Below are 16,836 nucleotides of genomic sequence, written 5' to 3' on the forward strand. Positions count from 1 at the left end.
ACATTTGACCGACTACGCGAGATTTGTCGTGGACTGGAAGGCAACTAGTTTTACTATCCATATTTGGTTAAACATAAATAAAAAAAAATACATTATTATAAAAATACAATAACAATATATAATACTATAATTAAATACTAAACAAACAAATAAGCATTTTTTTAATAAACGTTGTATGCATACAAGTTTTTTTTTTAACTAAAAATGGAATTAAAGAAGATGGATTGTACATTAACTAGGAGTTAAATGTAGAAATAAATGTAGTTAATTGCACAGAAGTTCGTTTTTTTCTTTCCTTTAGGCGTCAGCACAGCAGAACATCTGCCACTATCTCACTGTGTTCCAAGCTCCCCTGTCACACCAACCCTCTGCATTTCCTCCGTCACTACATTCACAGATCTTTTCTGTGGTCACCCTCTTTGGCAGATCCATCTTCAACACTATCCTTCCTCTGTACATGTCCAAAAAATCTTAGCCTTGTGCCTCTAACTTTGTCTCCAGTGCTGTCCCTCTAATCTTGTCCATCTTCACTTATCTTTTTGTTGTTGCTACCATCTCCAAACCATACATGATAGCAGGTTACTGCCATCTTGTAAACCTTCTCTTTCGCTCTTGCTGCTATCCTTCTGTCATAAAGCATCCCTGACACTCCTCTCCACCCTACTCTGATCTTAAAACTGCAATCATAATCCAAAATATACTTTTATTCTATCTATCTATCTATCTATCTATCTATCTATCTATCTATCTATCTATCTATCTATCTATCTATCTATCTATCGATCTATCTATCTATAACAACCAACTTAACCATGTGTTACAATTATGGCCTTTTGGGTTTTGTTATTAAGTGTAATCTCTAATCATTACACCTAAACTGTGTGTTACACCATATTTGTCCAGCATGGTGTTGCTTAAACAGTCAATATTAGTCATTTAAATCAAATGTGATGGCTGTACATGTATTTGACAGACATTTTATTTATCAAAATATAAAGTATATTGTGCAACAATGTAAAAAACTAAGAAGGATGTTAATATTTCCAACACACTCAAAATCATTTTAAAATCAAATTCAGGATTGTCATTTACCCCACAACCCCAGATTGGATTGGAATAGAGTGGATGGATGGCATTTACAGAGCATGTGTGTGAGTAAATAGCAACAAATTCAGACTCTATTTCCAGTGACTTCATACAGGTCATGGATATGATAAAATTAGATCCAGTGTTACCTAAAGACGCTTTATGTGAAAAAACCAACAAACATCTGTTTAAAACACAGTTTTATAATTGTACAGATAGCTTTTATTTTTATTGAGTTTCCTGAGATACTTTATAATACCATAAAGTGTTTTAACAGGTGGCGTCTTAAAAATACTGCTGTTGGTGTTGTCATAGTCAGGCTCAATGCTGGGCAAAATGTGGGACGCAGAGCGAGTCGACTTTAACTGAAATAGAAAAAGTAGCCAAAAAATAAACAATAAACATGATATGATTAGATGGAACAAACTAATGCAAAAGCTGAAAACTGTGACAGAGAGAGACATAAAATCAGCTTCAGCAGACAGACTGCAGGCATCTCAAGAAAAAGGCTATCCAGAGCTTTCCCATCTTAAACAATCGTATATTAAACAAACAAACAAACAATGTGCCAGATGAGGTGTGGCGATATAGCCAATGTTAGAGTACTTCCAAAGGAGAGGGCATGAAGTGTTTCTCATAGCCGGATGTAAACTGTTCTTCCTCTGATGAGCTACAGAAATCTCCTGTCTCCTCATAGGAATCATCCATTTTGTTGTACACCTCTCTTCCACCCTCCCTCTGATCATCTGGACTCTCCATCTCTGAGGACTCATCTCCCGCCACTGGCCCTGTTAATCCCTCAGAGTTCTTGGGCTGTGTCTCACTGACAGGAATGCAGATAAAGTCCAAGGACTCATTAAACTACAGAGAGAGAGAAAAAAGAATTTGAATAAATAAGGGAGCCTTTAGTTGCAAAGTGTATATAAGACTGGCAGAATTACGACATCATAGTGGAATAAAAAACAAAAACTAAACATGATATGGTCATATACTAATACAAAAGCTGCAAATCATGACAGAGTTAGACTACAGGCCGTTACAAACCAAGCACACAAAATTCTGAATTTTTGTGATCTGAACTTCTGCCCTCAAAAAGCACATAGTGAAAAAAATGAAGTTGACATCAAGCGATGATGAGCTGGTCAGGATGTTTCTAAACTAGAAAAGTAAGAAACTGAGATCCTGGGTCCACCCAATTCTCACGAGAAGGAAGCAGCAGAGAGAATTTCCTGGTTCAATCCAGGACTTGAAGCTGTATCACAGCTGCTTTCGTACATATTCCAGGTTATCAGCGGGGCAGTTTGAGCTCTTGCTGGCAGAGTTGGGAGCACGTCCGATGACGCAAAGAAATAATTTCAGTGAGCTGACTGACCTGGACCAGTGCTTAGCTGTATGTCTGAGGTAAAATAGTATTACTTTACTATTTGTATATTGTCTCTTTTTAAATAAAGTCAATAAATAAAAACAAAGAAAGAAAAAAATGAGAATAATGTCTCTGATCAGGTGTGAGGCTTTGATAAAACTTACTTCTAAAGGAGAGGGCATGAAGTGTTGCTCGTAACCAGACGTGAACTGTTCTTCCTCTGATGAGCTGCCCCTCGTTTCCTCATCGGAATCAATCATTTTGCTGTAGGGCTCTTTTCCATATCTGCGGTCCAACCTTGCAGTCTCCTCTGGGACAGCATCCTCCCTCTGATCATCTTGTGAAAACTTGTCTCCTATCACTGGTCCTACGAATCCATCAGGGTTTAAATTTGGGGACTTTATTTTTACAACTTCGAGCACAGAGATCTTGGGCTGTGGCTCACAGACGGGAATGCATATCCAGCCCAAAGGATCATTAAACTACAGAGAGACAGAAAAAACAAAAAACAAGTTCTTGATTATCATTGAGCCAAGTTTATATATCAGTAACCTGTATGCATCAACTGGTATTGGTCTTGATTTAGCTTATTTTTTGTCATTAGTAGCCTTGGGATTGTTTTGGAGCCAGACCAGGACACCATGAGCTCCTCTGTATAGTAAATTATGCTCCAAACTGGGTCATGCAACAGGGCAATGATTCTAAGCAGAGCAGCAAATCTGCAACCGAATGGCTAAAAAAGGAAAGACTCAGCATGTTGCAGTGGCTAAACCTGATTGAAATGCTTTGGTGGGAACTTAAGAGATCTGCGTTTAAAAAAAAATCCCACAAACTTCAACCAACTGAAGCAACGTTGTAAAGAAGTGTGGGTCAAAATTCCCCCACAAGACTGTGAGATACTGATAGTCATACAGGAAACAATCAGTTTAAGTTGTTGCTAAGCGTGGCTCTACAAGCTGCTGCATGATGATGTCTACTTAGTTTTCCATGGGATTGCATACAGTCCAATGACAACTTTCTTTTTCACATCACAGAATGACTGCTGTTGTTTCTGTAATACAGATCTATAAAGAGCCATTTTGTTAATTACTTACAATACCAGAAAGTATCTTTTAAAGGATTTTTGAAACCATTATTAAAGTTGTTTTTTTACATAACTTAAGGCTTTTACTATAACAAATACAGTAAAAGAAATTAAGACTTTTAGGAGTCTATAGAAACCTCGCAGTTACGTTTCATTCAGTCTAACCTGATGCTTCATCTGTTTAAAGATGTGACTGTTGCGGGGATCAGGCACTTTCTCATAGGCGCACGAAGATATCAGTGGACATGCTTTGATTGGTCCTGGACAAACGCTGCCAGAGACAAGACAGTAAACAGCAAATATGTTAGACTGGGAGATCACCTCATAAAAAGGTATAAGTAACTATGTTCATAAAGACAAAACTGGAGGGAGTTTGAATTTAATGTTTTGTGTCCTTGATATACTGTGATTTCTTACTACATTTCTCATGTTATTCAACATTTATTCAGAATAGAAAAGTATTTGTTAACAGTACCTAACACATGTGATGTGCTTCAAATATGATGTCAGAGATAAGTTTAAGATGATTGTCTCACCTGAGTAAACTACAAGCAACACACACACAAAGGATCACAACTACAGACAGAACTGGTATCAATAACCCTAAAAAAGGAGGGAGAAGCGATCATTATCAGAGAAATAATAAATAGTTCATATCTTATAACACTGCACAATCCATTACACCCTAAGTTAGTTACATCCAGCAAGAAAAATAAAGAAAAATCAACAACAACTTCAAACATAACGTCAAACCCATCCTACCTACCATACATATCTTGCTGGTGGTTTATTTTGAATGTTTCAGTGGCATTTGCTTCATGTCCAAATTCAGTAATAGCTCTCATCCACACCTCATAGTCGCCTGGACTGAGATCACGGAGCGTGAAGGTCTGATGATCATGGGAAGCACTTACATTGAACACTGAAAGAGAGAAAATGTCTGGAGTGAGGTTACGTGTGTAATCAAAGTTATTGAGTCTTTATTTATCAAATATGTCAGAACAGGAAGTCACTAATCAGGTGTTAATCATTAATAATGCATGTATGTCAGAGAGATCAAATTAGTAGGATTATACTACTATAAAATCATCACCTATGATGAAATGACTAAAGCACAAATGCATTAGGCTACTATGATTGCAAAAATAAAGAAAAACACTGAAAGTAAAGTAAGAACTCTAAACTATAATCAAAAACTGAAAATTCTAATTATTAGACCAGAGTTTATATTCCAAAAAAAACAAAATCAAAGGTCCAACACTACAAACCACGGCACATTCCTGTCATGCGTTCATGCTGCGGGTGTCAATAAAGTTGGGCTGTGAAAGTTCTTGCAACTATGGCAGAAAAGAAGTGAGGTAGTGGTAAGTTGCCTTTGCTTGCTTGAAAAGGTGGGCTGGGACACAGTTCATCTGGACTCGAGCACAGTGCAAATCTAGTAGCATTCCTATCTGCACCCCACACCTGCCCCCATAAAAATCACTGGGTTCAGTAGTACAGGGTGGGCCATTTATATGGATACATTGTAATAACATGGGAATGGTTGGTGATATTAAAGTCCTGTTTGTGGCACATTAGTATATGTGAGGGGGCAAAATCCTCAAGATGGGTGGTGACCATTGTGGCCATTTAGAAGTCGGCCATCTTGGATACAACTTTTGTTTTTTCAATAGGAAGAGGGCCATGTGACACATCAAACTTATTGGTAATGTCACAAGAAAAATAATGGTGTGCTTGGTTTCAACGTAACTTTATTCTTTCATGAGTTATTTACAAGTTTCTGACCACTTATAAAATGTGTTCAATGTGCTGCCCATTGTGTTGGATTGTCAATGCAACCCTCTTCTCCCACTCTTCACACAGTGATAGCAACACCGCAGGAGAAATGCCAGCACAGACAAACAAAAGTGATGGTTTGGTGTGGTATATGGGGTACAACGATAGTGGGTCCATTCTTCATCAATGGAAACCTCAAGGCCACTGGATATTTGAAATTGCTACATGATGATGTGTTTCCCTCTTTATGCACTGAAGCTGGCACGTTCCCTGAGTTTTTCCAGCAAGATGGTGCACCACCACATTATGGGTGCCAGGTGCGAGCATTCCTATTTGAACAGTTTCCTGGAAAGTGGATTGGTCGTCATGGGCCAGTTGAATGGCCCCCAAAGTCTCCTGATCTGACCCCCTTAGACTTTTATCTTTGGGGTCATCTGAAGGCAATTGTCTATGGTGTGAAGATACGAGATGTGCAGCACCTGAAACTACGGATACTGAATGCCTGTGCTGGCATTTCTCCTGCAGTGTTGCTATCAGTGTGTGAAGAGTGGGAGAAGAGGGTTGCATTGACAATCCAACACAATGGGCAGCACATTGAACACATTTTATAAGTGGTCAGAAACTTGTAAATAACTCATGAAAGAATAAAGTTACGTTGAAACCAAGCACACCATTGTTTTTCTTGTGATATTACCAATAAGTTTGATGTGTCACATGGCCCTCTTCTTATTGAAAAGTTGTAGCCAAGATGGCCGACTTCTAAATGGCCACAATGGTCACCACCCATCTTGAAGAGTTTGCCCCCTCACATATACTGATGTGCCACAAACAGGACTTTAATATCACCAACCATTCCCATGTTATTACGGTGTATCCATATAAATCGCCCACCCTGTAGTATGTGAGAGAGCAGAGTGTCACCTGTTACCCAGTTCAGCCACAAAATGCACAGAATCATGAGCTCCTTGGGTTCTGCAAAAGCTTTATCTAAGAGTAAAAAAGTATTTGTGATGCTAAAGGAAACTTCAGTGAATTAGCCCAGACAGTTAAGCGCAATGTGAGTGCAAGCCTGCAGGGGAGAGGGAATGGAGGGAAGCTCTTCTCAAGTATGGTACGTGTCAATTGAACCATTCACACCCTAAGACAATGTACAGTCAGAAGCACAATCCAAGTGGCTGGGATACAGTGCAGGCACATCTGGGCCACGTAAGTATTAGTCCACACGTCCCAGTGGGACACACCTCTGAAAGTGGCACAACAGGGCTAAGGTCTTGTGGGACTTCCAGAGAGCAACAGCTGTTGGCCAACCAACCAGACACTGTGGTGGTTGACAAGCATCAGGGGACTGCAGCTGTGATAGATGACGTGATCCCAGCTGATAGCAATGCTAGAAAAAAGAAAAGAAGCACAAGACGACTGCTATGTACTAGTGGCTGAAGGAATAGGCGTGGAAGTCCAAAGTGGACCCAGTGGTTGTTGGGACCGTTAGGGGGTGTAAACTGAGAGAGTGGCCTTAGCAGATTCGGGGAATGTCCTGGGAAGAGTTAAGATACTGTGTGGAGCCCTCAAAATCCCAGACCTCTGGTACAAGACCTGAGCTTAAGGCAGAAATAATACATCAGGAACACATTTAAAGCCAAGTCCTATATTATGCTATATAGGACTAATTCTGAGATGTTTGATAAATACAACCCAGAAAAATCTTTATCCTGTTTTCTGTCTTTTTTCCCTTCTTATGTAATGTGCTTTATATTTTAAGCATGCATGTTATCTTCTTTACTAACTATGAATAGTTAGCTTTGCAAAAATCAGCCAGAAATAACTGAACTGTAACATAGTTTGCTGCTATATACCTTTTTGCGTATCCAACCATTTGTATCCAATTTCATAGCACCAGATCCGGGCAGTCTGCTCGGAGAGAGGAATGGCTTTCCAGTGAAGAGTCACCTTAGTCTCAGTGAGAGTTTCCACCTTAAATGACGGCACTGCTAACAGAGCTGATTAAGAAAAAAAGAAAACTTTATTATGATGAGAGAAAAGAGGCTACAATGGCCTGAAACCATCAAAGGAACAAAGCAGAGAGCGCCACCTTTCTGACGAGAATATCCAATCTCTGAGGAGAGATGGAGGACTTCATTGCTGTTCAATACCTTGAACACCGACACTTGGTATGCTTTGTACTCCTGAAACTGACCTGTAGGTGGAGACATACAACACACAACAGGGTTCAAAATGCAATGAACAGTTACCATAACAACAACAACTCTTTTAATTAATGAGGTTTGACACATTACAGACCTTTAAAAAATGTTCTGTTCTGGCTTTTGTTCACTCTTATCCAGTCAAACTGTCGGCCAGGTGGAGATCCTGCCTGTTTATATTGCACCACGTATTCTTTTAGCTCTGAGACGTCAGACGGTGGGTCCCAGGACACGCTGAGGTTCTCTTTATTCATCAGGTCAACTTTTAGAACATTTTTTTCTTTACCTTAGCAAGAGACCAGTGCTTAAGGTTAAATGTATCCCCTATCGGAGATGGTTAGATGCCGCTAGGGGCTTCAAAGCTTCCTGTAGTTTTTATGAAAGTCTGCACAGTCTCTTACCTGTTGTTGATATAGTCAGAAACGATTCCTTTGTGGCACCTCGAGAACTGTAGGCGATTATGCTGACTGATGACACATCCTTCAGAGTGGCGTTGAGGAACCATTTCGTGGTACCGTTGCTGCACAATTGCTGCACAATTTCGTGCACGTATGGCCTGTTTGGCTCAGCCGTGGACATCTGCAATTCAGAGCCGTTGCTGTAGAAAACTGTGAGGTTATATCCATGAATGAACCCACGTGCCTGAGAATCAGAGAGACTCTGGAGGGAATGGAGAAAAGGCGAGGAGAGTGAGGGATGAGTTGGCTCATGGTGAGACAGAGTGAGCGAGTTAGTTCTCAGCCTACCTTCCAAGTCAGAAAACAGTCAGAGCTTAGAGGGGAAATACCGCAGTCCCTCCATAAATCCACTTCTCCAACAGGGTCTGAGTGGCATTGCAAGAAGGAGACAAAGCCAGGGAGATAAGGCAACATTTTCCTTCTAGCTGCACAAAAGACATGCCACTAAAACAGCTAAGAGAACAATTACAGTTTAAGGTAAAACTACAGTAATCAGCTACAATTCAAGTGGCTTCCCAATTCTGATGTAATATGTGAAAGAATGTTAAAGAGATTTTTATTAATAAAAAAAAAACAAAAAAAAACAGAGAAACGAGAACCTTTTTTGAATTGTTCTTAAATACTAAACTTGAGAAAGTGATGCATTCCTCGTGACATTTTTTAGGTTACACTAAAGACGCCATAAAGATCTAAGTTATTATTATTATTATTTTTATCATCATTATTATTACTCCAAATGAGGACTCTCACCTGACTCTGAGGTCCTAATGCTATGGATCTTACTCCAGTCGCTCATTAATCCTGTACTACAGGCACAACGAACTTGGAATTCATAAACCGTAAAAAGGTCCGGTTCCTCCACCATGTAGCTGCCTTGCAGTTTATCCTCAAACTGCGCAAGAGGAAAAAAACAAGCTTGAGCATAATTTCACTGGATGACACTTTTTTCTCTCAAACTATACAATTTAACTTGCCTAATAAGCTTTTTTAAGGACTTTATTTCATTTATTCATTTGTTAATGGGGAAGAAAACCCCTAAATGCACTACACCTTTGTCCAGTCTGTTTCTCCCTTAGTCCGATATCGAATGTCACAGTCTCCTGAAGACTCTATGCAGGGAGTGTCCCACATAAACTCCAACGGTTCCTGTTCGGCTGTAATGTCTTTAGGTGGGGGTGGCTTGGCTAGCAGTGAAAAAAAAAGTTTCATCTTTAATATTACTTAAATGAAAATCAATCATTTGAAAATAAACATCAAAACATTTTTCCGCTGCGGTATTAGGAACTGATTATTATTACTGTCGTTTGTGGTGGCGTTTGTATTCGTGGGACTGACTCACTGATATCTTCGACGTTAAAGACGACCGGCTGAGATTTGTTGGAGCCATTCTGGTTAACGGCCTCGACCCAAACCCGAAGTACTCCTCCACCGGAGAAGTCCTCTCGAGGAATACGACCGTCTAAACTGGTCCCACCTTTCACATGGCCGTCGCTGAAAGAAAAGACCAGACGAGCCACGACACCAGGAGAAGTTCAAGACAAATTCAGAGAGGGGCATTTCTTATTGTTTACAGCTGTAAAAAAATGGGTTTTATTTACTGGTTATTAGCTGGCTCCCAGCGCAGGGTGTAGTTAGTGGGGATCTTAGGGTCTGACTTTGGATCCCAGGTGCACCGTATGTCCACATGGCAGTTTGTCTCGTCACATGGTCTAAAGCACTCAAGATCAGAGGGAGGAGCTGGCAGATCTAAAAAAACACAAAGGACAAACACAAGTCATCGTTACCAATCTGGGTTTTGTTTGTAGTTTTTCTTCCTGTTTTATTTTCAGACCCACTTTCATTATGTTTTATGTTTCACGTGAGTTCATATCTCCTTTTTTGTTTCACCTGCTTCCCTTTGTGTGTTTAGGATGCTTTTGTTCTTGCCCGTGAGAGATAGGAGGAGGATATCCCTCCTTTGAGCTCCAAAGAGAAGTCCAAAGAGGCAAACCTCTCACTGTTCTCTTCCTCCCATTAATGCTTCCTCACTCCTACTGTTTCCTGTCTTTCCTCTTCCTTTTCCTCATTCCTTCCTTTTCCATATTACTTTTCCTCATGTTTGTCTCTTGCTCAATAAAAATAGTTCTTAGTTTGTACAACCTGATTTACTTTCTCTACGTCTTCCTCTCGTGTTCCATCAGGCCAAGATGCAAGTAAAGGTGATGAGAAAAAGGCATGCTCACTCATATACAGTCATTTTACAGTGAAATCAAGCCCACACACCTACAAATATATGATTTAGAAAGTGTCTCTGTAATAAACTAAATACATGGTTTTTCTGACAGCTGTCTAGTTTGCATTAGATTATGATTTGAAGTTCCGCTTTCCATTAAAAACAGCTGCTGCATTATTAGCCTACGCCCATCCACTGAACCATGATTCCACACCCTCCCAAATCTGTCAACACAAAGTAGGGGGGACACGTGGGCAGACGATCTTTCAAGGCACAGGCGTAGAGTCCATGGGGCACTCAGGGAACACATCGCCCCAATGAAAGAAGCAGAGGGATTACTCCTATAAACCTCAGAGGCAGGTCTTTTTCCAACAGTGGGACTTTTTTTAAATTAAAAAAAACAATATCAGGTATGAGTTTGTACAGTTTATACATTAAATCTTTTGTGTCAATTTAGTGAATGTCAATGTTGTGCACACACATCCCATGAAGGAGCCAGGAAGTAAAATGAAGAGAAGGTTCGGTCTGAGTATTTTTTTTTTTAACTCACGCAGCTTTCAGCGACTTTTTTGCCACAGCACGTAGTTCCTAATGTTTTGAGTTGGCAGAGTTCAAGTCCAGTCTTCGGCTGGACTGTTAACGTTTTAACCACTACACTAAAGACGCTAAAAGCATCAGTCCCAGCAGACAGGCCCAGGTAGTCCCACAGTGGGCAGGTCTGGGTGAACTGTGGGAAGGTGTAGGAACAGTAAAGCCACACTTAGTCCACATGAACCCGTAAGGGGGTGGGTGGGGGGCTTAGACCGAGAAGACAGGGAGAACATTACTTTACATTTCAGATTACTTTAGCTGACTGCCAACTGTGGGCTGCCAAACAGGGGTCATGTTTACAAGGATTATGATCCACTTTTTAACCCCAGGTTTACAAGTACTGTTGCTACTTGGCTAACTGATAAGGAAATTCTCTGTAACACAGTTGAGGTGGTTTCTAAAAAATAACCACAGGCTTTGTGAAAAGTTCTGAATGTGCAGAAAGTCTTGAACATGAGGTGAATATGAGCAGAAACACATCTTTCTAATATTAAATAACATAATTAATCCCTGACACGAAGGGGTGACATATTTAAGCATTTTATACTCAGATTTTCTGCGAATCTGAACTAAACACTAAAGAGGACAGAAAATAAAATACATTTGTATCCATGTTGAGCCCTCGGGGTCAGGGATAATACTAGAACAGCGGCCCCCAATCTTTTTTGCGACATGGACCAGTTTATGTACGACAATATTTTCACGGACCATTCTTTATGGTGTTTTAGATAAATACAACAAAATAAAACCAGCACCGGTACCAAAAAAAAGAAGATTTATTCATAACACACAGGAAAAGACCCAGGGAAACCGAGTTAACGCTAAAAACCGATAAAAACTCTGGAAACCATAAATTTTACACCCGAGCCTCAACTCTTGTGGCCCGGTACCAAACGACCGTGGCCCGAGGGTTGGGGACCGCTGTACTAGCTGACAAAGGTCAAAAGTCAGTTTCAATTATATTCTAGTATAAACTCAGAGGCCACTTGATTAGTTAAACTGTTACATGCTTCTCGTTAACACAAACATCAAATCACATATAAAATCAGCATCCTCTGATCTGGGATGACCGGATGCTAATGCTCAGTTCAAACTGAGCATTAGCATGAAGGAGAAATGTTATTGCAGTGACTTTCAATGTGGCTGTTGGTGCCAGATGGGCTGGTGTGGCTGTTTGTCAAACTGCAAAGCCTGTCATCTAAGAATAGGAAACTGAGGTCAAAATTTACACAGGCTTACCAGAATTGGGTAATAGAGGAGTTTCTGCTTCCTCATTCAGATGGCAGGCTCAGAATTTGGCATACAAAAGCATGGATTCATCCAGGGTTGTATCAACAGTTCAGGTTGCTGGTTGTGTAATAATGTGGGGAAAATTTTCTTAGCAGTCTTTGGGCCAGCCTACCTGAGTATTGTTTCTGCCCATCCCTTTATGACTACAGTGTACCCAGAGTCAGGTGGTTGCTTGCAGCATAATAAAACACCACATCACAAACCTCAGATTGGTTTCCTGAACATGACAAATAGTTCACTACACTCAAATGACCTCCACAGTCACCAGATCTGAATCTGGATGTGCGACAGACAAATCTGCAGCCATTGTGGCAATATGGACAAAATCTGTGAGGAATGTTTCCGGCAACTTGTTGAATCTTTGCAAGAAGAATAAAGGCAGACTTTGATCCAACCCAGTACTAGCAAGGTGTGCTTAACGAAGTGGCAGGTGAGGTCCACTCAGTGCCTGATTTGTGTGTTTTCCATTACTTTAACTAGATCTTTTTAACGTAAAGTGATGTAGAAAAGTATCAAACGTGCAAAAATACGAACAAAGTACAGGAAATTCGGCCAGTGATGCACAAAATCTTTCCCAGATGCGTTCCACAACTTGTCCTTTCAATACTGCTCAGCCAAAAACCTACGCTCATGCAACATAGCAGCACGCTGAATATAAAAACTCCCAGCTCACAGAATGCAGGAAGACAGAGGAGAGATGAAGTACAGAAAAAAAAACTGCAATGAGTTCCCACCTCGTTGTCCATCTAATCAGCCTGCACTCATCCACTTCAAGATCACACATTACTTAAACCACACACTGTTCCTACCATGCACTCTCCCTTCTCCAAAATCCAGCCTTAGCTCCCTTCTCTAGTCAGTTTCTGGCAGTTCTGTCAAACCTCTCTCTCTTGCTACACCAGTCACCTTCACTGCTGCTAAAACCCAAACACACTAACAGCATGAGTATTTGTAGAGTGATGGCAGACACTTTTTAATGTGGTTCTGTGTCTTGCTAGTGGGGGCTAATTTAGCTTTTTATAACAGCTTTACTGTTAAAAAGCTCCAGATGTGTTTTAAATCAGCTCCTTTGTCTCATTTCCTAGGAAATAAAACTAATGAAACAAAAGACAAAGAAAGGAAAGTGACAAAAGGTCTGCAATAAAACTATATTTGGTAATATCCCCACGAGTCACAGTAAAGCAAACTGACCCTATGTGACAGACTGCCAGGCTACAATGACTCATAAACTCAGACACATGTAATGAGCGAAGAAATAAGAGTGAACACGACTGATTTACCGTCAGTTCCAACCATATTCTCCACATTTATTATCATTTAATAAGATTACATAAGTTAAGGCTTTTAGCAAAGGTGACTATAATTGTTATAAAATGATACAGGAAGTGAGAGATGATGAAGAAAAGGGGGAGAAAGCAATAGATCTAACACTGTTCTCAACCACAAGACAAAAAATGTGCGCGCATCCGTCTATCTGTGCGCACACACACACGCACACCTTTGATTTTACTCATCGCAAGATTGCCACCTTTACACGTTTCTTGTAAGCCTCTACACTTTTAGCAGTAACCCGTTCAATATATGCAGACTACTGCAGCAAAGCAGATTGCAGAACAGGAAATGAGCAGTTTGTGCAGTTTGGATCCAAAACAAGTGTAGTCTAGTCAATTATGACCACTTCTCTTTAAAAACAGCACAAACAATGAGGAACGACTGATAGGTGTGATAGATGGGCCACCAAATAAATAAATAGTGAGAATAAATAGCAAAACTGTGTTGAGATTGATGTAGTGTCCTCAGCTTCAGGAAAATGTGATGCACGTAAAGCTCCCAGCTAACATTTTCTGTTATTGTACAGGTCAGTCCTTAACTAAGAACTAAAATACTCATTCATTTATGGATAGCATTTGTATGTGCCTAGTTGAAAAGTGGAAAATAATGTGAAAATTAAGCTTTAATATACTTGGTCCGCTCTTGGTTAGTCTGCAACCATTCCCTTGTACTGTGCAAAAGTCTTGAGCTACCCTCTTTTCTTTGTATGTTGCATCCGGGGAGCCAGACTGTTTTGTAACCTTTGAAAGTGGTCTAGTTCTCTTGGAACATGTTTCTTTCTTTGGTTGTTTGTTCCTTTTTTCACTCAGGAATGTCCACACCCTGTTTTTAGGGCCACTTAACACTGACCAAAGAATCATTCAAGCATAAAAAAGGATCAAAGTCAAAGGACGAACCAGTGTTGTGCCTACATAAAACACAGAACTGAGCAAAAACCCATTTTTCATTGCATTTAGCCACTTTTTTACAAGCAGCCTGTCTAATAAACAAATAATTTGCTTGTATTTCTTTATAACATATCAAAAAATATCAAATATAACACAGTTTGATAGGCATAAAATAGGATTTTTGTAAAGTGATTCCAAAAGAGCTTTTAGCTGAAAACATGGCATATTTAGGCATAGTGTGCAGTGTGTCCTAAAACAAATATGAGGAAGCTACAGCTACAAAACTACAAAAGAAGAACTGTCAAGCCTAAAAAACTGTCTACAGCAGATGGACACTACTAGAAACTCACGTCCTCAAAAACAGGAAAAAATGTGACCAGAACAAACAAAATGACCTGAGAGATGCATCTGACCCTTCAAGCTGACTCATCTACTGTTCACTGAAGCATAATCAGAAATGGTCTCAGTGGAAGAATGGCCCCTTATTCTCAATAAGGGTGAAACAGGGAGAAAAAGCTGAGGAATGCCAAATTACACCAGAACTGGACTGAAAATCAGTGGGAATGATGGGGTGATGATTCTAATCTTAAAATGTATAGAGAAAGTCAGGACAGCGGTACCACAGTGAGTGTCTACAAGTTTAAGTTTAAGATTTGAAACCTTTTTTTAACCAAAGTATTACTAAACAAAGAAAGCAGTACAAAGAAAGAATTTTTTAAAGCATTAGAGAACAGGAAAAACAAATCATTTAGGGGTTATGATAAAGCAAAACCTCTCAAAGTACAGAATTAATCAAATAATCAGTAAACATGAAAGAAAACAGCACTGCAGATAGCATGGCATTTAAGTGGGTTAGTGTAACAGGGTGTTAAAGTGTTGTGGTTATTACAGTTGTTAAAGTTGTGGGGTACACGGCGACAACACTTCCTTTGGAATGCAGGTGCAAGTACTTTTTATGAGTATTTGTGCACAAGCGCTTTTGAACAGGCCTACCTGCTGCAGCAGCAGAGACACTGGTCACCAAGATGGACAGAAGCCACCTTGTTATAGGTCTGGCCATCACATTTAGACAAGGGCATCTAGTGCCTGCGAAAAGCCCAAATTCATCAGGAACTCTCACATACAAAATAACAACAACAATAATAATCAGTCACAAGGCATAGTCAAAAACTCTGTTGGTCTTACAGAAAGAGTTCACGCATTGACCTGTAGCTGCAACATGTGGGGTAACTACATCCGTATCACAAATACAACATCTGGCATAAATAGCCCAACTGCAGACAGACTGACAGTTTCAGACTTCCTCTTGGGTGCAGTGGAGCGAAAAGTCATTTGGTGATTAACGAAAATAGGCGTATTGCCAGATAGGAGGGAGCAGCTTTGTGATAACGGTAAACAGTACCGAATTACCAGACACTCGGAATTTTATTCAGTCTCAAATTCTATTAAACCTTAATTATGATCTCTTTTTTTTCTAAGTAAATATTAAGTGTTATTAGGGTACAAATGATTTACCTCCGGGTGAGACACGCTGAGATGTGAGCCGCCCATGCTCTGCAGGAACACGCAGCTTTTGTTTTAACTGAGAAACTTGCTGTGAAGTTCAGAAATTTCTCCTCTCCGCAGTTACCGATTCACTCCACCCAGTTGCTGGAATTGCCAGTGACGTCAGCTCACGCGCGCGTGCTCGCTGGCAGCTAGTCGTGTCAGTTCTTCCCACACACTAACTCGCTGCAGGTCCCGAAACGTGTCTGTCGTAGCTACCCCTGTATTTTTATTTTTTTTGTTTTTTAATTACGCAAACGCTTTTCATAACTTCAAGAAAAGAAAGAGAGATATCGTAAGATAGTGGCGTAAGATATTTAGGTTACTGAACTTTGAGGTAGTTTTGTTTTGAATTTCTGCCGCTCAAACGTGAGCACGTGTATGAAAGTGTCTAATTAAAATGACAGCTACTAACCTGAGTGTATAAAGCATTTTGGGCTTATATAAACTTTTGAACACTCCATAATTCCCTCTGTTTTAAAGTCCATTACCTGTTTTAAGAAACACGTTTGTGTCTGCTTGTTTCCTTTTTAAAAGAAAATCCTGAAGGTCGTTTGCAACCTTTAAAAGTCATTATAGGAAAGTTCTCTAAACGTATTCATGTGAAATTTATGTGTCCTAATGGTCATTTGAATTAAAAAAAATTTACACTAGCCATTTTATTACAAATCTGCATGACGTGGATGGTAAGTGTGTTTGTAATAGAGCAGTAGACTAGTATTATCAGTTTGCTAAAGCTAAACTGTTAGCTAATATAACATTAGACCAACTAAAAAAATATGTGGCACATAAAACACAAATCACAGTAACGTGTGTTAACCTGCATCAGAGGCTCTTCGTGCATGCATTTCCAGAGGGTAGGATGTTTACATGACATGAGGTATTGTTCTTTTTTGTGACCCTTTGTGAACTTGTTGACCTAGATAAATAGCATCAGTGATCAAAGCTAAAAAAAACCCTAAACTAAACTAAATCTAATACTGAAACTAATAAATAGTAAACTGAAACTAA

The 16,836-nt window shown here is 39.8% G+C and overlaps 1 protein-coding gene across 2 annotated transcripts; it reads right to left on the reverse strand.

Moving 5' to 3' along the window:
* Positions 1-1,285: 1,285 nt before the first annotated feature.
* On the reverse strand, positions 1,286-15,933 carry il12rb2l (interleukin 12 receptor, beta 2a, like). 2 transcript variants are annotated; one of them, XM_006791587.3, is made up of 16 exons: positions 15,796-15,933; positions 15,274-15,366; positions 9,567-9,714; positions 9,308-9,459; positions 9,019-9,152; positions 8,719-8,860; positions 8,257-8,333; positions 7,912-8,170; positions 7,608-7,796; positions 7,399-7,503; positions 7,163-7,306; positions 4,300-4,455; positions 4,070-4,136; positions 3,699-3,804; positions 2,614-2,931; positions 1,286-1,947 (listed from the first exon to the last, which is right to left on the reverse strand). In XM_006791587.3, exons 2-16 carry the CDS (start codon positions 15,338-15,340, stop codon positions 1,684-1,686), a joined length of 2,328 nt encoding a protein of 775 aa, XP_006791650.2. In that variant the 5' UTR covers positions 15,341-15,366; positions 15,796-15,933; the 3' UTR covers positions 1,286-1,683. The 2 variants fall into 2 exon arrangements, with proteins under 2 accessions (XP_006791650.2, XP_087695886.1); XM_087839760.1 differs by lacking the exons at positions 15,274-15,366; positions 15,796-15,933 and having other exon boundaries at positions 9,304-9,459; positions 9,567-9,707.
* Between the last annotated feature and the right edge of the window lie 903 nt (positions 15,934-16,836).

The sequence above is a fragment of the Neolamprologus brichardi genome, chromosome 4 (assembly GCF_056152115.1).
Source record: "Neolamprologus brichardi isolate AB-2024 chromosome 4, ASM5615211v1, whole genome shotgun sequence".
NCBI lineage: Eukaryota > Metazoa > Chordata > Actinopteri > Cichliformes > Cichlidae > Neolamprologus > Neolamprologus brichardi.

What these genes read in the sequence shown, in the direction of transcription:
- il12rb2l (XM_006791587.3), bottom strand. Translation starts at nt 15,340, where the DNA reads ATGGCCAGACCTATAACAAGGTGGCTTCTGTCCATCTTGGTGACCAGT. An exon ending in GAACAGAACATTTTTTAAAG is followed by an intron (nt 7,504 to 7,607) that starts GTCTGTAATGTG and finishes CTCCACCTACAG; the next exon opens with GTCAGTTTCAGGAGTACAAA. An exon ending in GTTGCTTGTAGTTTACTCAG is followed by an intron (nt 3,805 to 4,069) that starts GTGAGACAATCA and finishes TGTCTCTGGCAG; the next exon opens with CGTTTGTCCAGGACCAATCA.